This window comes from Sturnus vulgaris, chromosome 9 (genome assembly GCF_052056855.1).
Source record: "Sturnus vulgaris isolate bStuVul1 chromosome 9, bStuVul1.hap1, whole genome shotgun sequence".
NCBI lineage: Eukaryota > Metazoa > Chordata > Aves > Passeriformes > Sturnidae > Sturnus > Sturnus vulgaris.
The window spans coordinates 24,489,009-24,513,228 of NC_142251.1; the positions used below are offsets into that span (position 1 = coordinate 24,489,009).

Consider the following 24,220-nt stretch of genomic DNA (forward strand, 5'->3'; position numbering starts at 1 on the left):
ACCCTGGTGTTTCTTCCAGCTTTTCTGAGGGCTAGCTTGCTCTCCCAGTGGATCCCAGAGTAAGAATTCCCAGAGGTGTTACCTGAAGAGAAAGTAGTTGTTGAAAAAACTTCAGGACTGTTCAGTGCTCCTTCTCATCCCTGGGAGATGCTGGGTTTGGAATTGTGAGCTCAGTACATTGCTGTTGTTTAAAATAGGCTTCAAGTGCTGACATAAACAGAAAATTCTATCAGTTGCTCAAAGCAATTTGAGTTTAAATTTTAGCTAATACTTAGTGAGAGAGCAATTTTTGGCAAAATATGAGTCTCAATCTTTTTTTTTTTTTTTTTGGTGGTGGTTTAACCACATGCTGTGGGTCAAAGACCATAACGTTAACACAGGAAGCTTAAAGTAGCTTCTGGAGTCAGAGGATCAAGAGGATTGAAGGGATTTTGAAAGGCTCCCATTTATAGAGCTGGACTGGTGTCAGGAGTATCATTTAGTTATTCTGGGATCCATTTGAGGGCTGCTAATCGTTCCATATTTTGCTGTTGGGAGTCCTACCTGCTGTTAACCATTTTGTGGCCCATGCTTCAGTTTAGGTGCAGGATTTGTCATTCCTAAAGATCTGAGTCCATGACTGATTCTTTCTTAGCAGAGTTGGAGTCTGACTTAACTCACTGAATGGTAACCACAGAAGTCACATTTTTCCCTTGCTGGCAAAAGACAGCTTCTAGGTCAGGAACTGGGTGCATGAGGAGGTTGAGCTGGAGTTTTACAGATCATGCAGTGCCCCTCCCTGCCGTGGGCAGGGACACCTTCCACTGTCCCAGGGTGCTCCAAGCCCCATTCAGCCTGGGTTGGACACTTCCAGGGATCCAGGGGCAGCCACAGCTTCTCTGGGGACCCTGTGCCAGGGCCTCCCCACCCTGATGTTTCCTTTCTTATTTCTGGGCAGGGACAGAAGTGTCTCACACAACCAGTGGCCATGAGCAGAGTATCTGTGCTGCCTGGAGGGATTAAAATTCCCTGCATTATGATTAGGCAGAGCTAAACCAAGGCGAGTGGTAGGGAAATGAGGAGCCAGGAGGTGATGGAAAGGAAATTAGAGGTTAGTTTTTTGGGGAGGAGGCAGCAAAATAAAGGAAACAGAAGTCAGTTGTGGTTGGAAGGTGGCTGATGTGTCAGTAACACCCCGAGAATATCAGTGAGCAGAAACCAGGGTGTGCATGGACAGTGAGCACTGGCAGTGTTGGCAGCTGGGCACTAAGGACACATCAAGTGCCCGTGCAGAACTAGCAGGGATGAGCCCCACGGCCACATTGCCTCACTTGTTTCACAAGGGGAGGAAATCCTGAGGGAATTGGTACAGCAGTGAGAGGATGAAAGGAAAAGAGCAGAGTGCTGCCTTCCCTGGGCAGGCAGCGGGCTCTGAAGGATGTGGCTGACAGGAAATTGCCCCTCTCTGTGTGACTGCACCCGGCTGGAAACAGTTCACCTTCCTTCCTCCAGCACCTTCCCTGCACAAGCTGCAGGCAGGAAGAGCCAACAGCAAGGATAGTTCTTTCCAGGGAAGCAGTGCTTGGATTTTTTCCCCCCAGGAGTAGTTTTTGCTTGACTCGCAGTGAATCCAGAGAGAATTTTCTGAGCTGCTCGGAGTGGTGTGGTTCTGCTTTGGCTCTTCCTCAGAACCTCTGGATCTTTTTTTCTTCTTTCATGGTGGGATTGGTTGCAGCCAAGTCAATTGATTATTGGGAGATCATGGCTTCTGAGAGATTCTTTTTTTTTTTAACTTTTAAAAGTCACTGCAGGTTAAGATTGATCTCCAGTACCCTATTTCTTCCCCAGCTTTTAACCTTTTCTTTTAGCTGAGCAGACACATTGAGCTAGGTCCTCGCTGTGAATTTGAAATCTTGGTGTTTAAAACTGAGAAACCCGTCATGAAACCTATGAATTCTGTAAGGACAAACCCTGGTAAATGAAACCAAAACATAAAAATTTCCACCCTATCCCAAACTGTAGAAGTCATGCTGCATTTTGCTAGAATATATATTTAGATAATTGAGTTAGCAGGCCTATCAAAGGAGATGTTCTAGAGAAGATTGAATATAATGTGATTATTATGTCTGTTGGTCTCTAATGACTTTAAAATCCCTCTAATAAGGATAGTAATAATAAATCTTCATTTATTCATCATTCCACTTCAAAGCTGATTTCCAGGGCAATACATAAGAACTGTAATATGTAAATACCAATGAAGAACAAAATGCCATGATAGAGCCTTGAGCATTGTTGATTTCAGCATATGTTTTAATAATATAACATCTCTTGTAGATTAATTCTATTTGTGCCTGTATAAAAAATTATGGGATGTTCATTTGGGGAGGAGGTTATTGAAGTAATTCTCTGTAAGAAAATGAATGGTAATGTGATTTGGGAAAAAAATATTCTATAATCTGTTTATTAATCTGAGAAGCATAATCCAGACGTTTCCATGGAGCTCCTGGGTGCTTTGCAAAAGGGGGAGCAAACATGTCAGGTAGGAATTTTCTGATAAAATGGGAATATCGTGGTAGGATTTCTGTTATTAAGAGCAGCTCCAATTGCTAAACCTGTCTAAATAAAGCTGAATGCAAAGCACAGTAGTTTATAAACCAGTTCATCTCAGAATAGCTGGGAGAAGGCTTGGAAAGGAAATCTTCAGCAGTATGGTAGCGAGGTTGGAAAACTGATTAGTGCACAAGGGCAGGCTGAGCTGGGCTTGGAGCAGCCTGGGATAGTGGAAGGTGTCCCTGCCCATGGCAGGGGATGGCACTGGATGGGCTTTAAGGTCCCTCCCAACCCAAACCACTCTGGGATTCTGTGATAGTATCTGATTGCTTCACAAACTCTAGGCCAGTTTTCTTTCTCACACTGATGTTTTCTTTCTTCCTGTGTGCTTTATGGGATTGTCTCCCTTCTGTTCTTCCCTGTTTTGTGACAGGTATTTCCTTCCTTGCCTCTGTCAAAGACAGCAGAACCCTGACGCAGTTTGAAGTAAATGCCAAATTGCTAAAACAATTGAAACCTTTAAAATGTGTCCCCTCTATGCAGAAGGAGAATAACAAGGAGGAATTTGAACTATGATTTACCATTCCTAAATATGCATTGTCATCTCCAAAAATAGTGTGTCCAAACCTTTGTAGAGATTAGTTTGCTTTGAAGGCTCTTTCCTTCAAAGAAAGTAAGAAATACCATCTTACTGAAAACTTCAGTCTTGGGATGTTGCTCACAAAATATCCCTAGGCCTGGCAAGACTGTTCAGATGAGGTAACTTCTAAACCCTTCTTGTTCTGGTGTACAAAATTTTGGAGGTCATTTGGCCATTTCAAGTGGGGAAGTTTTCAGTTAATATTTTCAGGCAGAAGAATATCTGAGAAGTGTTTCCAGTGAATAACACCTTCCTGTTGTTATACCTTTATAACTCCTCTCCCTTCCCCTCAATTGCAATGGAAAAAAAAAAAAAAAAGCTAAAATTGAAAAAGAGAATTTTCTTTATTCTAGAAGACAGCGTGGCTATCCTCAGTGAACTGAAGCTGTTTGGAATGCTGCAGCTGAAGCAGTGGAACCTGTATCCTGTCAAGTGTGGATGTGTGCTGGGATCAGGAGGTCTCACTGCACACAGACACACAGTTCCCTTTGCCTGGCAGCCTTTATTTGATGGGCTGGGGTGGTTGGCTGAAGGACTGCTCCAGCTCCTGTGGCTGTCCTCCAAGTTCTGCAGTATCAGCTCTTACTCATTCAGGAACAGATGCATAAGGGGACCAGCCCCATGCTGTGTCCTAATCCCATGCTTTGGGACTATAACTTTTTCAAAAGACATTTTCAAACATGAAAAATATTTCTGGTACAATCACAGGCACTTGTTCTCAATCCAAGCTCCATGGAAGTGAGTGGCCTGTAGGCACCCACTCTCTGAAAACTCAGTCTCAGTGGTCTAAAACCAAATACCACAGTGAGTTTCAAAGCAGGGGATTTTCATTGCTTAAATTCAGACTCTGGCTGAGCTCCTGAAAGGGAAAGTTTCGTGTTGTTCATGGTTTCAGCAGCTCCAGTGCTTGAAAGCTTAAGAAAAGCAGGTGAGTGAGTGAGTGAGTGCATTGCAGCAGAGGGTTGAAGTGCACGAGCATCTTCCAGAATTGTACTGGACTCTGTGTTTTTTTAACTGTGAGAGGGCAGGTTTAGATTAGGGATTGTGAAGAAATTGTTCCCTGTGAGGGTGGGGAGGCCCTGGCACAGGGTGCCCAGAGAAGCTGTGGCTGCCCCTGGATCCCTGGAAGTGTCCAAGGCCAGGTTGGATGGGGCTTGGAGAAAGCTGGGCTAGTGGAAGGTGTCCCTGCCCATGGCAGGGGGTGGGATGGGATAATCTTTAAGGTCCCTTCCATCCCAAATTCTGTGATTCTCTTTCCTTGCCTTATTTAGCAATTTGTTGATAGCCTGCTTCTTATCTAAATAAACAGGGGGCAGTCCTAAACGAGTGTTTCAGGAAGTGAGAGAAACGAATAGAACCAAACCCTACCTACCCTGGTTATATTCATGTGGGAAATGTAATAAAATTGCATGTGTTACCTAGGTTTATGATGTATTTGTGTAACTCTGAGAACACCCTTGGTAAGTCAATAATTTACTATTTTTATTACCATAAGGAAGCAACAGAGTTGAAAGAAAATTGAAACAAAACCAAACCATGCCCTCAGGTTTTGTATATTTATGTATTCATGATCAATATGTGCAAAGAAAGTGTTTTCCACATGAATTAAAACTGTATTTTCACCTTTTATATATAGAAGTGGCTCATCTTTATAGCTCTTGGAAAAGGTGCTGCTTTTGCAGAAGAGGGAAGAGGCTGCTCTGCACTATGGGTTGGCTCTGAGTAGTAACAAAACAAACTCTTTCTCCCTCTCCAGCAGGGAAATGTAGATATATAGATATATAAGGAATACAAACAGAGCAGTCCCAGGCATGGCAATGAACCAGATCCAGGAAATGCAGTGAGGAGCACCAGGAGACAGGGAGGAGAGAGCAATGGGTGAGAGGATCCCTACAACGTGAGGCTGAGGTCCCTCCAGGAGATGGGACCAGAGGCAGGGCTAGGGACAGGCAGATGTGCTCTGGCAGGGACTGGAGGCCCAGGTCTCAGCAGAAACAGCTCCTGGATCCATGGGCAGGAGGTGCAGGTGGGGTCTCAAGGGGGTGGTTCTGGCCTCTTAGTGCACTCTGGACTCTGACAGCAGCTGTCCATTAATGGTGGTCTGTATGTAAAGATGGTGATTGAAATAGTTCTCCCTTCTCCTACTCTTTTCCCCATTTTTTTCCCACTTGGAGGTGCAGAAACACTGATCTGATGCTCCTTTGGGGTGACATCCAGATCTGTGGAGAGGTTCCTACAGGCTCCAAGAAGGTATCCTGCCTCTTTTAGCAAGATTGGTTTTCAGTGTCTATTTTCACTGATCCAGCAGAGAAGAAAACCAGTTCAGAAGTGATGGGAGAGTAGCTTTTTAGATACCCGAGTGCTGGAAAATTGAGTTGTAAATGGTCTAGGCAGTGGAGCAAGTGTTTGAAGGTATTTTTAGTGCCTATTTGAAAAAAATAATCAGAAAGACCCAAAAAGAGATGTCTTTCCTGAATGGATAGAAGATCTTTGCCATGGAAAGGTTGCTGAGGCTTTCCTACCTGAAAGAGAGTTGGACTTAGGACAGGTGTTGATAAATTAATTAAACAGCCCTTACACTTTATAGTGGTTAATCTTCTTGGACTGTTTTTACAACCCTTTGTCATGATATTAGATGAGGGAATTATTCTGCAAAGTCATTTTCCTTATTGGAAGGGAGCAGTTTTTATCCAGATCTTTGCAGTGCTGGGTTTGGAATGATACACACACGGTTGGACTTGGCACTTTGAGTGGGGATTTACAGTGCAGAGACAGAAGGTGAGCCAAGGTGGAGAAACAGCTGATATCCCTGGTTTAGGAGCAGAAATGAATCACAGGCAGGTCATCACTTCCTTGCTTGTTTTCATGTGAGCTTTCCCCTTTTGTAAGCTCTGTGTCAGCATCAGAGCACCCAGAGAGCGACCGGAGGGGCTCCAGGGGACCCCGAGTCTCTGCAGCCTCTGGAATGTGCACGGAGGGAACAAGCTGTTATTCCAGGGAGTGACCTTTCCTCCAAGCTGCTTAACTCCACGGAGAGTCCAGCCCCAGCCCATACAAATGAAGTGCAAGGGGTTTGCATTTCACAATTGCATTAGTGGGCTATAAATAGGGCCATACATCCGCCTTTGGCTCTGGCTAGAAAGGAGCCAGGATGTGTTTTCTGGCAGCCTTGGTGCTAAAGGAAATCCGTTTATTTCATGGTACAGACACACTTAGTTTTTCACTTAATCTTTTAAAGATGATCTCTGGCATTGATTGCCTAAGTGTAGGTGCAAATGATGAAAACTCATGGTAAAAATGCCACTTACTTTCAATTACTGCAGTGTTCCTTTAGCCATTTTTCAAGTGTTTTATTACTGGGCCACAAATTTGGAGAAATAAGAAACCAAGGCCTGAAATTTGGCCGGAAAAGACTCAGTCTGGGGAATAATTCCCAATTCCCTAGGTAAGCCTTGTGTAGCTGCATGGGTGTGTATTCATTTCAGCAACACAAGGCTGAAATTTTTAAGGCTGTAATTTTGTAGTAGGAAATATCTACTGGTAGAAATAGCTGTTAAATACAAAGAAAAGGTACCTGACCAATAAGTATTTGTGTATCTTTGGCATACACAGCCAAAGGTGCCTTTATAGGCTACAGGAAGTGAACATAGAAGGCGTTTTTCCAATAGGTAATTCTCCAAAACACTGTGCCATAGTGGGTATTTTAAATAATTATTACAACCAAGTGGTCTCATGTTCTCCTTGGTCAGGGGCTCGAGACTGACAGTGCTCTGTCTGGAGCTAGCACCAGAAAAAAAATGGGAAAATATAGAAAATGTTAAGACTTCTGCCTCACGTGCTTGTGAAGAACAAAGCCTGGCTTCTGCTGAGTGGGTGCCATGATGCCTGCCATGCACTTTTCTCATAACCTGTATGAGCAGGGGCTCTTGCAGAAAGGATCAGGTTTAGGGTGCTTTTAAATTCTGTCTCTCCTTTCTGCTCTTGTCTCGGGAACCTGCAGGGGCTGTCCAGGCAGCTCAGTGCAGAGCACTTCATGTCCTGTGGCACTGGCAAGGAGTGTGCAGGCACCCTTGTTCCAGGAGTTATGGCTCCAGGAATGATCTTGAGCTATTCAGGGGGAAAAAAAGGGATGTGATGGTTTGGGTTTTTTCCACTGAAGTCTCCTGAGTTGTGTAAGGGTTGTATTTGCTACAATTACATGCATGTTATCCCCTGTGTTTTGTTGTCGTGTGGTCGCAGCCCCAAGGCTGCCAGAGCTCCAGGAGCCTTTGGACAATGGGATGGTTGGGGTGTCTGGGCAGGGACAGGGCTGGACTGGATGATCCTGCAGGATCCTTTCCATCTCAGCAGATTCTGTGCTCCTCTGATTCCATGGTATACTGCATTTCTAACTGGAGGAGCTGGGTGCATCTTGAGATCTTCTTAGGGTAAAAGTACCCATCTAATATAAGTGCTCTAAACACTTTTTTTTTAAGCTATCACTAGACTCCTTTTTTTTCAGGTATCGGTATTTTGCTTTCTTTTAAAAAGTGTTTAAAACCAGAACAAAATATTAATCTTTTTAATAGGTTACTTTTAGAGCTGCTAGATGGTCTCTAAGTAAAATAATGTAATTAGCTTCTGTATCTTTTGCATCTGGAAATGTCTGCTGTATTTTCTAAATCAAATTTTTGTTAGATCTCCCCTCTTGGTTTAAAGAAATACTGCCAGTGAGGAAATGTTACTGGTTCTGAGTATTTATTCAGTCCCTTCCATACTGGAATTATTAAAACTGAAATAACTGCTGATTTGCAAACACTCTTTGAGGTCCACGAGCAGGGAAAATTTGATAGCATAATATTAATAGAAAAAAGTTACTATGCCAAAAAGGGTATGAAAATCCATTTCAAGTCATATGTTGCGGGGCAACAATCTCATTTAATAGTTGACTGATTGAGAATGGCATTTCTTGTTAAGGAAAGAGGAATTGGCTTTTTTATTGACAAGGAAACTGAAGGCACCTCATCCTGTGTTTGCAATAATAGGATATATGTAATTTCGAGGGTGTGGGGTGGTAATGACTTCTTTTCCAGGGAACACTTGGGGTGATTCTGTTCAGGAGTGGTTTTGGGGGGATGGATACCTTAGAGAGGCTGTAAAAGGCAGGGCCTCCAGTGCTGCACGAGGGATGCTCACAGAAAGGGTCAGTTAGGTATTTTTCCTGGAACTGAATAGTCCCTGGCAGGTTCTGTGCCAAAGTGAGGAATGTTCAATGGAGTACACAGACAGATGGGGCAGGGGGAGGGTCAGCAGAGACTGAGAGTTTCATTAAAGACATTGAAAAACCTGAAAAGAATTAAATATGTTGTGCTTGGTGGGTTTTTTTTTAACTTTCTGAGGGAGAATTTCAAACCAGAGCAGTGAAATGGAGTTGAAGGAGCCTTTCCAAGCTGGCTGTGCTGTGCTCAAGACAGCCTGGATCCAGACACCCACCTGGGGGCTTTGTATGAACAGGCATATTTTCAAGGCACAGACTATTTGTTTTCCTCCTGCCCATTCCTTTAATTAATCTCTCTGCTGCTTGTTTCCTCTCCTGCTTTCATTTCTCAATTTCATCATTTTAGTGGGCTAGATAATTGCATTTACTGGGTATCCTTCCTGCCAAGCACTGTGGCTGTAATCTCCCCCACCTGAGAAATGGTTTCCTTTGAACAACCTGGTGTCTGCCTCAAAGTTGTGTTAATTAAATGAAAACAAAAAGGTAAAAAAATGTGTCTGTGTGTATATATATATATTTATATATGTATATATGAATTATATAGTTTCAGCAAGCAGAAATTTGGGTAGCTGAAAGATAGTTATGAGTGCACACCACCAGCACTGTTCTTTGGCTTTGTAATTACAGAGGAATGCACAAAAGTCTTTAATTATATGATCACATGGCAGGTTTTTTCAATAGCATCTCACATAGGGTGTTTCCTCAGATCTTGAACACAAAGACAGTAAGAGCAAGGCAGAAATAGTGTGTTTAGCATTAACTGGATTTGGGGATGTTGAGGTTGTATTTTAAAATATTTCCTGAGATAATGAAATGGTCTCTGAGGCTGTGGTTCCTCTGACCTACCTACAACTAAGATAGACCTGGCAGATACAGAGCAGTGGTGCCACTGGTGTAAGTTTAGTTAAAACAATCTTTGATTCATAATGTGATAGAAAATTGTATGTACAACTCCAGTTTTTACAGGGCTTGGACTATATGACAGCTCAAAATGTAGAGTAGCCCTGGGGACTTTTTGACCAAGAAGGAACCAAGAAGAAAAAACAAGTAGAGGGAGCTAAGAAGAAACCAATTGGAGATAGGAAGCAAGTAACCCATCCTTGATTCGGCTGTGCCAGCTGATGTACAGTAGTTTGTTTCTGCAAGTCATGTGCCAAATTTGAAAATGAAACCTGTAGAAACAAGGGAGCTAAATTATGGTTTCATCATCACCTGCCAGCTTTAGTCTGGGGGGAAGGAAGGAGAAAAGGCAGGGTACACAAACAGAGGCACCCGAGGAGTGGGGCTGGGACTGTGCCTTCTGCCATGGGCACACGTGGCTGGGAGAGGATGGAGTGACCCAGGGGATGGAGAGCTGTGAGCACTTTGGAAACTGCAGACAGCATTGCTCAGGGCTGGGTTCATATGGCTACGTGAGGGCTGTGCTTCTCCTGCAGCCAGGATCAGGGTGGTGTCCAGGATGGTTAATGGAGCTGTGCTCTGTCAGACCTGCTGGCCTCAGAGATTGCTGCTGAAAGATGTCATGGTTTGGGCCTGCAGGAGGGAGGTTTGATAAAGTAAAGTTACTGAATTTTTTCAGGTAGGCATCACCCTTGAGGAAGTTAATGTTTCATGAAGCACTGGATATGCCATAGGGCTGCTGGATAGCTTAGAAAAGAGTCTCCCTGAATGTCCTTCCATTGCAGGAATCCTCCATTTAAGGACTGCCTTTTGTTATTCTGAATGTCTCAATCCCTTTTTTCACTCCAAAAAACCAGCCCTAGCAGTCACATCTGCCTTGTGCAGAAGCAGTCCTTGCTTCTTGGGTACATGTTAGGGGTGTGTAGGAAGGAGAAGAAATGCTTGAGGGTCTTTGCAGATGTGCTGCCATCTGTGTGGTGTGTTGGTTTTCACAGAGCTGTTCTGTCAGAGGATTTAGATTTTGTTGGCAGAATTGGTGTGTTGTTCGTGCACTTGTTTTCTGTTCAGTATCTGGTGGTGTCCACTGCCTTGACTCCCAGGAGTGGCTGTATTTTTAGATTGGATTAGGATAAGGTAAATTAATTTGGGAAAATCTGAATGATTATTTTCAGATAATCCTTTGAGAAAAATGAGTTGGCTTATTTCCTAGGCTATTTTTATTATTCTGTTCATGTTAGTAAAACCATGATCACTTGGATCAAGAAATGTCTGTGAATTGATATCTTTGAGGGTTGGTAACAGAGGAAGACAACAGGCTGCTCACCCAATACTGGTTGACCTCCAATGAAATTTCACTCCCAGCCCACATCCAAGTGGATGAGAAACCCACCCACACAGCTGAGCAAATGCTTTAACCCTGTAGAATCAAATGAACCATAGAGCTGCTGCTTTCTGTGAGTGCTTGAGGCTGGACCTATTAAGAGATCTTAGATACCCTGCATTTCTTAATATTTAGTTCAAGAAATACTAATTTGCAGGATTTTTGCAACTACTTTCTGTGACTGTTGACTTTTTTTGGGATTTTTGATGCAACTTCTCTGGTATCCAGGGAGTTGATACCCACATACATAACAGAGATGGAATAACCAGATGGACATGGACCTGGGGCACTCAAGGCTGGTGGCTCAGCTGGAAACTGCAGCCACCCAAACAATCTCATTCTGCTCCTTGACTATCCTGGTGCTCTGTGGTTTTGTTTTTGCCCTGATGTGCAGCCTGGCTCTTTCTGGAGCTGAGCCCAGCACTGCTTGTGTGGGCCCAGTGCAGCTGTGGATGCTGGAATGTTCCCGAGGCTCTGGAGCTCCAGGGGAGCTGCATCCAGCTCTGCTTCCCAGCACAGGCAGGACATGGAGCTGCTGGAGCCACGTCAGAGGAGGCCATCAGGATGATCAGAGGGATGGAGCAGCTTTGCTGGGAGAATTAGGATTGTTCAGCCTGGAGAAGAGAGCTCCAGGCCTTCCAGGGGCCTTCCAGTGCCTGAAGGGAGCCAACAAAAAAGATGGAGTGGCTGTTTACAAGGGGTGGAGTGAGAGGACAAGGGGGAATGGCTCCCACTGACAGAGGGCAGGGATAGATGGGATTCTGGGGAGAAATCCTTCCCTGTGAGGATGGCAGTGCCCTGGCACAGGGTGCCCAGAGAAGCTGGGGCTGCCCCTGGATCCCTGGAAGTGTCCAGGGCCTGCTTGAATGGGGCTTGGAACAGCCTGGGCTAGTGGAAGATGTCCCTGCCCATGGCAGGGGGTGGAATTGGATGATTTTTAAGGTCCCTTTCCACCCAAACCCTTCTGGGATGTTTGGCATGTTCTGTGCTCAGCATCTAAGTGGCTCACCTGCTGTTCTGTGTTTCAGTTAAATTGCATCAAAATCTCTTACGGTTCTTAACAAATATTTTTAGAAAAAGCAATTCAGTCCTTTATCTAAATATAGATTTGAGCTTTCAAGCCTTTGGGAGAGGGGAGCACATGAAGCTTTGATCCATGGCATTCATAGCAGTAGGAGTACCTGGCAGAACTAAGTACAGTGCAGAGGAATTTGTTAGACAGAAAGCTCCTGTTTTACAGAACAGACGTGTGGTTTAGCATGGATGAAGGATGAATCTTGGCATGTCGTGTGTTAGAAAGGCACGAGAAACTGCAGGAGAAGATGTGGCACAGGAAAATGAAGGTGTGTTTAGAAACTTGCCTCTTGCTGGCATGACTAAAGTAGCACTCACCTCCTGCCTGATACTCGATATCTTGCTAAAAATAGAGAAGAGGCTCACCCATCGTCCCTCTTGATGACAGTGCAACCAAATCTGTTCATCCTTAGATGTCTGAAATGGGAATCAGCATTCTATTTATTTACTTATTTAAAGGCTTGCTCTTTAACCAAATATTTCTCTGAAAGTCACAGCGACTCTAGATGCATTTAACGAAGTTATGCTTTTTTTCTGGTGTGTTCTTTCCTTTAAACTGAGCTAGAATTAGTGTCACTGCCCATGTTCCTGTGGTAAAGGCACTTACAGCCGTGTCTGGAAGTGCTGAAGACATTTTTCTCATGGGAACCACCACAGTTTTGCACCCCCCACCCAGTAATTGTTTCAATATTCTAAGTTGATATGCTCATTTATCACTGAAATTGTTATTAATGAGTGCTGTTTTTCTTTGTCACATTGCCATGGCAACCGGGTGACATGTTTGAGTGGAATTATCTGTTTCCAGATGGAGATCTTCATTCATAAGATTTGCCTGCTGAGAATTTTTGCAGCAGATTCAACTTCAAAATTCTTCCTCCCTATGCCTTTCCACAGTTTGGAGCTAGAAGTGTTCCTGCTTTCTGGTTTATAACCTGTGATTTTGTCGTGGGTGTTATGCTTGCAATATTTCTGTATTTTGTGGTTCATTTATGTTGTTTTTCTTTCGATTTAATTGAGTTGCTTTTCTTCAACTCAGGATTTGCTGTGACAGTCTTGTAAAGCCATTCCTCCCCCATATGAGTTATTGGAAATTTTTCTCTTTTATATAATACAGCACACAATAGAAGATGAGACTTGATTTTGTTTTTACTCCTGAAAGGAGCATAAGGATGCATTTCTCTTTACATATGATATCTCACATTTTGAGTGATAGTGTCCTAATTTTTTTATCATATTCAGTACTTGATTTTTAGTTTTGTAAAGAAAGAAGCATGAACATGTTTCACTTTTCTTTTTAATATAAAACTATATTTAGGAGAAAGACCAAGGTAAATATGCAGAGAATACAGATTTCCTTTGTCCTGAACTTCTTACAGTTTTAAAGGAGTTGTTGGCTGCCAGACTTAATGAGGTCCTACTGGATCTCAGTCAACATTTCAGGATTTCTCTGGAATTGTTTCTGATCACTCACACCAAAATACCTCAAAATGCTGTTTACTCCAGTAGAAATCAGAAGGTAAAACTTAAAAGATGGTTTTTATCATCCTTTACTTCTTCAATTCTAGGTCACTCTTACCTTACTGAGCAAAACCAGGTTAGCAGTTATTTGCACATACCTACAGGAAAGGCATGAAGGGCCCATTCATCCAACCTGTCTTTAATCTAATTTTCATATTGACCCAAAACTATTAATGACCATACACCTCATGATCTACTTGAAGGTCTGTGTGTTGCATAAACATCCCTTTTGCACTTGCAGTGCTTTCATCCTGCCAGTAACTTTAGAATAAGAGCAATCTCATAAATAGCTCAGAATCTGTAGTTTCTGAACACCTTACCTTATGTGTAAGGTATGTATAGAAGACAAATTTTGTCTTCACCTAGTCAAAAAAAGTGTATACATCATTGTGTCCATCTTCTGCAAATAATGATTTTAATTGCTATATTTAGTATATTTGAAATAAAGGATGTTACCTTACCTGTGAATAAGGTGTTACAGCAGCAAGCAGTGTCCTCCCTAGCTATATAATTCTGTATAATTATTTAGCTGCTCTTTTCCCTTGCAAAGTGGAATCATGTCTATTTTTACCTCCTTCCAGCAGGAGAGTACTCAATACTAACAGATGTTACCAGTGTGTTGTATCAGTGCTCCTTGTTTTAAGGAAAGTATTTTGGTCGTGATAGGGAACTAGGACAGCTTATGAGTAATGATGTTGCTTCAAACATAATGAGTCTCTGATCTGCTCCCTTCATTTATTTGTGTGTGTAGCTGATAAAACAGTTGTTGATGGCTCAGTTATTCAGCAAAGTGAAGCTGATCCCTGCCTTTCCACAGGCTGGTGCTGCGTTTGCCTTTTGCTCTGGTCTTCGTGTGTGCATGGCTTGCCCAGAGCCCCTGGGATTGCTGGGGCTGGGAACTGCCTGGCACTCCAGGCTCTTCATCACTGCCTGAGGCACTGGAGCCTGAGTGCTGGCCCCCAGCTCCCTCCCCAGTGTGTCTCATCCCAGGAGATAATCTCTTGGCCTTTAAAGCAGATCCTCAGCTTTAGATTGTGTCAAAGCTTTATTGCTTTTTGAGATACAAGCAGGGATTTCTTCTGCTCAAACACATACCATCTATTAGAGCCAGGACATTTATATTAATTTTGTAAGACACTTTCTATTACTAGGCTGATTCTGTCAACATCTGCAGGGGCTTCCTGATTTTTTTTTTTTTAATCTGTATTCACAGAATCACAGAATGGTTTGGATTGAAAGGGATCTTAAAGCCCATCCAGTGCCACCCCCTGCCAAGGGCAGGGACACCTTCCACTAGCCCAGGTTGCTCCAAGCCCTGTCCAACCTGGTCTTGGATACTCCCAGAGATCCAGGGGCAGTCACAGCTTCTCTGAGCACCCTGTGCCAGGGTGTCACCATCCTCACAGGGAACAGTTCCTACCCAGTATTCCATCTAACCCTGCCCTCTGGCAGTGGAAAGCCATTCCCCTAAGGAGAAGTTGGATTGCTGCAAAGTAAGACTTGCTGTTTGCTGTGGTGCATTCAACTTGTCCAAAAAACGTTATGAAAAGTGATTGGTTTATTTTTGGAAACTTTCTTGCCTCTTGCATATCTTGGGCATAAATGATCCAGGTGTCTGCACTTCTGCAGTTGGTAGGATGGAGGGGAGAGTAACACCAACTATGCTGGAGAGAACTGAATAGTTGTATCATCAGGAAAGTATTGAAGTTAACTAACACAGTTGGAAATATCTCTGGAAATATCATAAGAAATCTGTGCACAGTTCTCTGCCACCAGTTCAGAGCTACTTGATGCATCTGGCAAATGATGCAGCATTTGAAGGATCTGTGCCCACGTCCATTGTGAATTTAAAATTTTTGATCTCTAAGAAGACTCTGTTCTATCCAGGTGTATCAAAATTTCAGATGTCAGTCAGATTATCCTGGCTATCAGTCAGGGACTCCTTGGTGCCCTGGTTGACTTGCTCCCAGAGATGATGTGTCCAAGGAAGCATCTCTCCTGTACCATGCCCACAGGATCAGCTGCTGCCTGGATGTGGTGTTTGATCACAATTAATCTCTTGGAATAGGCAGCAGACACATTTCAGGGTTATTTTTGCCGTGGAACGTCAACCCCTCCATACCTTCCTCGTTTTCCACAAGGCTGGGCTGAACTTCCTCTCTCCTCCAGTGCACATGGCCTGGCTGTGGGTTGGGAAATGTCCTTTGTGCTGCTTTCTCTTGCTCATCTGTTTCCCCATTCAGATCCTTGCATGCCTCTGTGGGAGTTTGATGCTTTTTCTGTGTGTGGGTTTTATTGCTAATCACAACAGAGAGCACTGAGGCAGGGAGGAAAATGTAAGTTAGATAATTGCAGTCAATCAACTACTTCTAATTCCCAGGCTTTATTGTGTTCAGCCCTTTTGGGTTTATGAATTGTCACCTCCAGACTAGCTGAATTACACTGGAAAAAAAAGAGAAAAAACAACACCTCAGAGTTGTTCACATTTGCCAGTCTGATAATATTGTCTTAAATGCTTTCATCTGATTTGAGGCTCTGTATCTGAAATGCTTCTATTTGATAGATTCAGTTTATTTGAACTCTATAATAACAAAAATTTATAGATGGGACGAGACCAAATATAAAACCATGATGTATTTTTTAAAATAAGATTGTTTTTTGAAACAAGTTTATTATAAAAATAAGCCTTACTTTTCAAATCAAGGCTCATTTAACTTCTAGACTCTGTGGTTAACAGTTTCCTGACAACAACTTTGTCTAAATAATATTGATTCTTTTTTCACAATACAGTAACCCAGAAAAATTTGTCTGTACTTTGTTTTTGCTTTAGTGTAAGTGAGAGAAATTGCTTGAAAACCCAAAGAAAAAGAGGAAAGTTTGTGCAGTGTCTTCTAATTTGCCATGGTTTTGCCCCTTATTCTGAGTATACTGTGTTTCATTTCACTTTGTATTAGTAATTTCCACTTTTGTGGGATGAAGTTTCTCTTCTGCATTGTTTATTCTGGCTGGAGGAGGGTGGATGCACAACTCTGGGTTTTTTTTTCCAATAGATTCACATGCTACAGAGATAACCAGGGCAAAAAGTGATTGAGCAAGGGCAGGGCCCTGCAAGACCTGGACTCACAGGCTGCAGGGAAGAATCATTTTTCCTGAAATCCCATCTCATCCTACCAAGGAAAAAATATCCCTTGTTGGAGTTTTGGGTTTACTGTGGTATAGCACCTGTATGTTAGGTAACATAGCCAGAGCTGGGAATTCTAGTATTTGAAGAGCTGATAAATATTAAGGACAAACAAAGAATCTTACTTTTCTTACTTATTTTCAGGCTGAATTTCTGTCTGGGCAACATTTGTGTACAGGAAAAATAGTGGTTGGTGGGGGAAGTGGGAAGAGGAAGATGGTCAGCATGGGGCCTTTTCTCCAGAAATCATTTTAGGACTGTGCCTTGTGTCATTAGGAAAAACAAAATCTAAAAAAAGGCAAAGTGGTTATGATTTGGGTTGGCTTTTTTCCAGCTTCTAACCTCCATTTTCAGTAGCCTCCATCAGCTTTGCTGTGCAAGGAACACCCATGAGCAGCCTTCTCTCCAGTAACCATTGTACATGGCTTGTTGGTCCACTGAGAATGAAAATCCAGGGAGGATGCAGGAGCAAAGAACTTGTTCCTATTGAACAGAAAACTAGAGATCTGGGAGAGATTACACACCAAACATCCCTATTTCCTGGTGCCATGGCTTTACTAGACCAGAGAGCTACTGAAATTCTTACTGAAGATTCAGGCAGGAGAAACTTCCTTTGTATTAGTCACATGTAAGCCTTTGAAAAGATATACATGTAATTTTTAGTTTTGCTTTGCTTAACTAGGGTCTATTCTAGTCAGCTGTTTTGTTTTTAGTTTGGTTTTTCTCCCAGCTGCTGAACTACACTGGTTCAAATTTTTTTTCTTTTTTTTTTTCTTGGTGCTCAGATGAGTATAGGATCAAACCAGTGGAAGAGGTCAAATACATGAAAAATGGGGGAGAAGATGATCAGAAAATAGCAGCCAGGAACCAAGAAAACTTGGTAAGGATTGAACTTATCACTTCTCTAATGAACTAACGTGGCTCTGCTTTTGTAATGGAATATGCAGTGTGCAGCACCCTCCAGCTCCAGCTTATGCGTGGCAAGAGGATTTTCTCCAAAATGTCACAACTCCCTGCAAAGCTCTCATGGAAGGTGCAAAACACGACTCTTTCCCGCTTGTCTTTCTGAATTAGGCTCTACTTTATCTTGGAATGAGTGCCTCCATGATTATAAGTCACTCCCCTCCCTTGCAGATCCAGAAATACTCTTTATTTGGAAACGTGTGTGTCTTTGTTACAAACAAGCTGGAGTAAAACAGCACTTCATTGCCATTAAGAAAATGACCTACTTATGTAGGTATTATTTGCTCTACACTTGCTGGTTTTCTGTATTTTAAAATTCCCAGGGAAAGCAGTTTGGAACAGAAAAAAACAATATATTCATAACATAGCTGTCACAAAAATCGTGTGTGTTTCTTTCGCCCCGATTTGAGCACTTTGCCTGCTCATAGTTCCACTTAAGGGAATGCAATCACAGGTAAACTCTTAAAACTACTTGAAATAACAAAAATGCTGTTGAAGCAGCTTAACAATCACAGTTGAGTCACTTCTGGCGTTTCTGAGAAGTTGTTTCTTCTCTTCTAAAGCTGAAGGACCATAGGTTTTGTTATTGGCTGGCTGGGGCTTTGCCCAGTTGTAGTGTTCAAAGACATCCCACAATTCTTGTAGTTGGGTGCAAGTTTTCACATCTGGTTCCACTCATTCAGTGCAGCTTTTCTTCATGTAGAATGGTTGAGTTTTCCTCCCACCATCTGTAGGTCCAGAGGGGAAACAGCAGCAGCAGATTCCAGTGGAACCATAACAATTATCAGCAGCTGAGGATTTGCCTTTTGCCATTATTAGGCAGCTGTAGAAAAAGCCACTGTTTGGGATTTTTTACTTTTCATAAAGGTGTGAGCTCCAGCAACCTGGCTACTTTATATTTCCTCTCCTAGACACACATACTTTACTCAATTACAGGTGCATTCTTGTAGCAAATGGAATTTATTTTGCTGCCCTATCCTGTGGCTGAGCAGCAGTCAATAAGATTTCTTCTTCAACCTCCAGATCAGCTGTTTGCTACCTGCAGTTTTGCATTGCTGATGCTTCAGTGGGTGGTGGAACTTCAGCTTGGAGCAGCACTCAGTTTTTTTTCAGAGGTTTTTAACAGATTGTTGGGGAGTCCTGTGCAGGGCCAGGAGTTGGAGTCAGTGATCCCTGTGAGTGCCTTCCAGCTCTGGAGATACTGTCATTCTACATTAGATTTTCAACTGGCCTTCAGCTGTAGTTAAAAGAGAGTATTTGCAGAAGGTACCATGTCACTGGAATGACAGTGAGGAAGAGTTCAGGAAAGCTCAGGTCTGCTGGGTTGACACATTTGCTGAAGGTATATTCAAAACTACCCCAAGCTATTTGGCACTTTGGTTGGTGTAGCTGTCTTGTAGCACCCAAGTGTTCACCTGATTAAATGTAGGAAGAGCACAGTGCTTCTTATTTTATTATTGGTGGGTCATGTTTGATGGGAGCAGTCAGTTTGTTGGAAAATGTAACAATAAGGATTTGGAAGGCTGGTGTAGCTCTTCTCTGTCATGTTTATCACGAGAAAAAAAAAGTCAATAACACCAGAAAGTCTTCAGCCAGACAGGATGGATATGCTTTAAAACAAAAACTGTCTTACCCACGAAAAAGGCTTTATTTTCCTTTTCCTCATCTTACTATAAGGAGATTACCTTGTCTGTTATATATGCAGCTTTTTAATCCTAGGAATTGTCAAGTCTTCATTGCTTCTGGTTTTTTTAAAGGGGTTTCACTATTCGAGTTTTCCTTAGTAAAAATGTTTGAGCTTACTGCTTAGAAGATGGGTTAAGCTATTCATCATTGAGGCTTTAATTTCCTTAACGTGTGAGAAGTTGGCAAGCACTTACATAATCCCATCTTCTCATCAGCCATTTCCAGGCAACTGAAATTTTAGGAACAAGAAAAGGTGGTGGGAGAATGGCCTGGCCCTTTTTCCTCCTCCCTTGTTTCTTAATCTCACATTTCTTTATTGTCACAGGGCTGCAAATTCACATCTCCTTCAGAAACACAGCCCAGATGAGATGTGTAAGCTCAGTGCCTGAAACTGCTCTGGGTGGGTTATCTTATCCCCTGATACTGGTGCCTGAATTATGTTATTCGGATGCCACTGAATTTTTCAATCCCATTATCATCTCTGTTACTTTTTAAAGGTATTTTGAAGTCTTGCTTAAAAATAAAAGATCTCAGCTCAAGTGAGAATAAACCCGCTTCCCTTGCAACTTGGGCTCTTTGATGAGCTGCCATCTCTGCCTTTGGTGCTGCAGTATTTCTGAGTCAGGGGGAAAGAAGGTCACATGAATAGATAAAGAGAATGGGAGGACATGGCAGTCATCAGGGAAACTCTCATTTCACACTGGGTGCTGAGGTCAGAGTCCCAGGCTTTGACTCTGCTTGAGGAGGAGCCACAGGAGGGCTGGTACAAATGTGGGTATCTGTGGGAGAGGTGAGGCTCTGTCAGTGAATCACCGTCTTCTCAGCTTCATCCTGAGTCTTAAGCAGGGCTCAAAACTTGAGCAGGTCTGGCACAGTAAAGCAGAAATGCTCCTAAGACATTGCCAATGGGAATGGCTGTGCTAGGGCTGTCTGCCAGGGAAGACACAAGATGCTCCATGGGAAGACATTTTCTGGTGGAGTCAAAGGCCCCCTTGGATTAAAATGTAGGCTTTTGAAAAGGGGAAAAAAAAGAAAATAAGAAAAGATAAACTAAGCTTATTTTCCTGCCATTCCTTTGTATCCATAGGCCTGATTCATTTCTTTAGTCAGGTGGTTTCTCCAGTTCTCCACCTGCCACTGGGATCTCTCTGCTCCTGGTTTCATTCCAGAGCATCTCCACCCTCAAAACAAGCCAGAGTCATTGCACTCGAGCTGACAGTCCCACATCCCATCCACACCCCAGCCTGCAGGATGGCAATGGGATGTAGCAGGATTAGGTGCTGGAGAGCTGGGGCTACACTGGATGCTGTCACTGTACCACGTGCTTTGGTGGCTGCTCAGCTAAACCAGGAATGTTTGGAGTCAGATCAATGAAGAACTAGTAGATAGGTGAAAGAAGGAAGCAATATGTACTACATATATATGTTTTTAAATCACAAGTGCTGTATAAATATGTGAATTTACACACGTGTAAGAAAACGTGGAAGCTGTGCTAATTCTCATGTGAGATGGTGCATAGAAGGTCATGTGTGTGCTGTTATTCCTGGAGCTAAATGAGCAGCTAGGATGGTTAATTGTGAGTTCAGAAGCAGAAAGCCTGGCTGGGATGTTTTATTGGGATCCTGGGCTTTGTCTCCATGCCCAGCTTGGGGCATGAACTCTATTATGTGTTAAAACTAAACTTCAGCTCCCCACAACTCCACAGTGGCTCTAGAAAACCTCTCCTGCATTTCCCCATCTTCCTGGGGGAAGGTTTTATTATAAGCCTTCTCCAAAACAAAGGCAGTTTTGCCAGCATTGAGTTTGCCACTCAGCAGATCTGGATGGGTTTTTTTTGGCCCTAAGTAGTAGCCAAAGCTAATGGTGGCTAGTCACATGGATTTGTCACTCTGAAAGCTAAAATGCCAAAACTCAGGCAGTATTAATACTTTACAAGCAGCTATGACCAAAATAAATAATACATTAATAAAAACCTATTAACTTTTTGTTTGGAAAGGACTGTTTATCTTTACCACCACGTGTTAAATATACAGAATACAATTACATAACAGCCTTATTAATACTCATAACAGGGCAGATTTAATTGTCCTCATTTCCATACTCTCACAGCACTCCTGGCTTTCCATTGTAAAATATTATTGCCAGAAAAGGTAAAATGAGAAAGTGTGTGATATTCCTGCAGCTTAGCATTGCTTTGGCAAACTTCAGGAGCTGGATCAATTTTCCTCTGAACTGGGCTGTCATAGTACAGCTATCCCTGAAAATACCAAATCCCTAAAGTTCCATTTCTTTTCTGTTGAGTGGTTATCTTGATATTTATTGCAGTTCAGGTTTTGGATATTTTTGTAACTTTTATTCATCCTTTTCTCGGCTGCACTGGCACAAAAGGCCACTTACTGGGATTTTTATGCTTCGTTATTCAAACCTCAAAACAATTAGATATAATCCTGCATTTCATCCTGGAGCTCCACAGTGAAATTGCATGTTAGAGCTTGAGATGAATTCCTACTGGAGCTGGGAGAAAATTGCCTCTTTGTTGCTCTTGCTACCTCTCACTCCACCTTTAATAACAATGTTTTGCTTTTTGTTTTACCCAATTTCCACAAATTTCCACTCCACTTACCTGCAAATGTGATTTTTGTCTCTCTTGAGCTTCTCAGCCCAGCTGCTGTTCTCCATTTATCACCCAGATCCACATTACTTGGAATTGCAAACCCTCGCCTCCGTGACTCTGTATTCAGCACCAGTCATCATTTTCTGTAGTGATGTGTTTAAAGTAGACAGTAATATGTGATAGGTGAAGTGTGTGAAATTAAAATCCTGGCAGAAAATGCAGAATGAAACCCCTTAATAGCCATATAAAATGTAATATGTGAAAGGGAAGACCCTTATTTAAATATATATATTATACACAAGATGTAAAATGCATGTTATAGATACATCAATCATAAATATTTTTGATTTGCAGTGCGAAGATTGGTATATGTCAAATTCCACATCAATTAAGGAAAATACATTTTAATTCTATTACCAACCTGCCCAATCTAGGTGCTAAAAAAATGAAATAAAAAAGAAATAACCCATCTAAAAGAAATAGAGTAGCCACCACTAAGTTTATTAGAGGTACTTGTGGTGTTTTCCTTTCTGCAGATATAAAATGCCACGAGGGAAAATTTAAGCATGGAAATACAATTAATTTGGTACTTTAAAAATACTTAAAGACAGTGCTACTTATTATTGCTAGGTAAGCTTTAAATTGCAGTGTTTTAAATGCATAACTGCATTTTTATTTCACTACTGGTACATTGGTGAAGAGCTTTGTAAAAACTGAAGTTAGCAAGTATTAATGCATATGCCAGTGTGAAGATTTCTCTCTCTAATATCCTAATTATTTATTTTAAACCATTGTGCCGGGGCAGTGTTTCAGAACAAACAATTTCAGGATAGAACTTGCTCATGCTCTGCTTATAAGGGGAAAGAAACTAAAAATGCCTGAGAGCCTTCAAGCCCTTAGAAAGAAGAGGTTTTCCTGGGTTTTGTCTATCCTGAAGAGTTTGGGTGTGTTAAATCTTGCACTGGCCCCTTGTTTGCTTTCCTTGCTGTGTGTGACATTCTCCAGGAGCCCTGTTCTACCAGCACAGGGTCAGCTGCAGTACAAGTGTTGGGAAAGCTTCATCCTGTTGGGTCATTATCCACTGTGAAGGATGGATATCTAGGAATATATTTTCTATATATAAAGGAGAGGCTGTTAATTTCTCTGTGTCTTGTCCCCCTCTTTTCCCTTCTGCTTTCAGATCACAGAATCCCAGGTTGGTTTAGGTTGGAAGGACATTAAAGCTCATCCAGTGCCACCCCCTGCCGTGGGCACACCTTCCACTATCCCAGATTGCTCCAAGCCCCATCCAAGCTAGCCTTGGGCATTTCCAGGGATGGGGCAACCTGTGCCAGGGCCTCACCACCCTCACAGGGAGGAGCTCAGTAGCTCACCCAGCCCTGCCCTCTGTGAGTTTGAAGCCATTCCCCCTTGTCCAAATTCCCATCTCCACCTCTCTTGGAGCCTCTTTAGGAATGGAATACCAGTACATATAGATGCAGCATATACATATTTGTGTATACATATATAACCTCAGCTTAATGAAATACTTGGAATTGTTGTTGGTTCTTGTCTTGGAATCCAGGCAGGATAAAACCCACAGCAAAATGAAGCTTGGGTCAGTGTGGGAGGGGAAATAGAAATGAAATTGAGACGCCCTTTTTCTTTGGTTCCTGAGGCATAGGAGTGCTAAAAGGACAAAGTGGGCATCACCAGATGTGCATGGAGATGGGCTAATGTGCAGAGGTTCCTGTGCTGTTCATCCACACAGCTCCTGTGCTGCTGAGAGCTGGGAGGGAGAGCAGGGAACGGAGGGCTCCAGAGCCAGCTGCTCCCCCACACGTTTTCCCACAGGGACAGGCATCCACCTTGCCCAGATGCTGTGTCAGCCAAACCCCAGGGCCCGGGGCAGCTCTGTGGGAACAGGTCCCACAGGTTCCTCTCAGCCCAACGTGGAGCTGCTCCACATCTGGACTCTCCTCCCTCCACTTGAAGAAACAAACCACAAACAAAAGCCGCGCTACAAAAATGCAGCTCCAAAATCAGGGAGTAAAGGGAAGCCAGTGATTAAAATTCAAAAGTAAGTAGATGAGGGAGGGAGAGGTGTGATACCAAACTCCTTCTGCCTGAGGTGGCAGGGTTCACGCTGGGATGAAGGAGGTGGATGGGCTGGGCACCCCTGGGCACCTGCAGGGGCAAACGTGGGGTTCCCCCAGGCAGAGCCGCTCTGAGCAGCGCTGGGACAGAGAGGGCAAAGCAGGGGCTGGGCCCCACTTGGGGAAGGGACATTCCAGGTCGGTGGAAGAAAATACCTTTATGGTTCTGGATGCCTGGTGCCCCATTCCTGAAAGTGTCCAAGGCCGGGTTGGATGGGGCTTGGGGCAGCTGGGGACAGTGGAAGGTGTCCCTGCCCATGGCAGGGGGTGGCACTGGCATGAGCTTTAAGGTCCCTTCCAACCCAAACCTTTGTAGGATACTAAGAGAAATTTTGCATTCTA

The 24,220-nt window shown here is 43.0% G+C and overlaps 1 protein-coding gene across 3 annotated transcripts in view; it reads left to right on the plus strand.

Moving 5' to 3' along the window:
* Nucleotides 1–24,220, plus strand: part of C9H1orf21 (chromosome 9 C1orf21 homolog) — a 103,201-nt gene that overhangs the window by 43,729 nt on the left and 35,252 nt on the right. For all 3 annotated transcript variants that reach the window (XM_014886727.2, XM_088170179.1, XM_088170180.1), the window contains exon 3: nucleotides 17,266–17,360. In XM_014886727.2, the coding sequence (XP_014742213.1) occupies nucleotides 17,266–17,360 (95 nt within the window). The remainder of the gene's footprint in view (nucleotides 1–17,265; nucleotides 17,361–24,220) is intronic.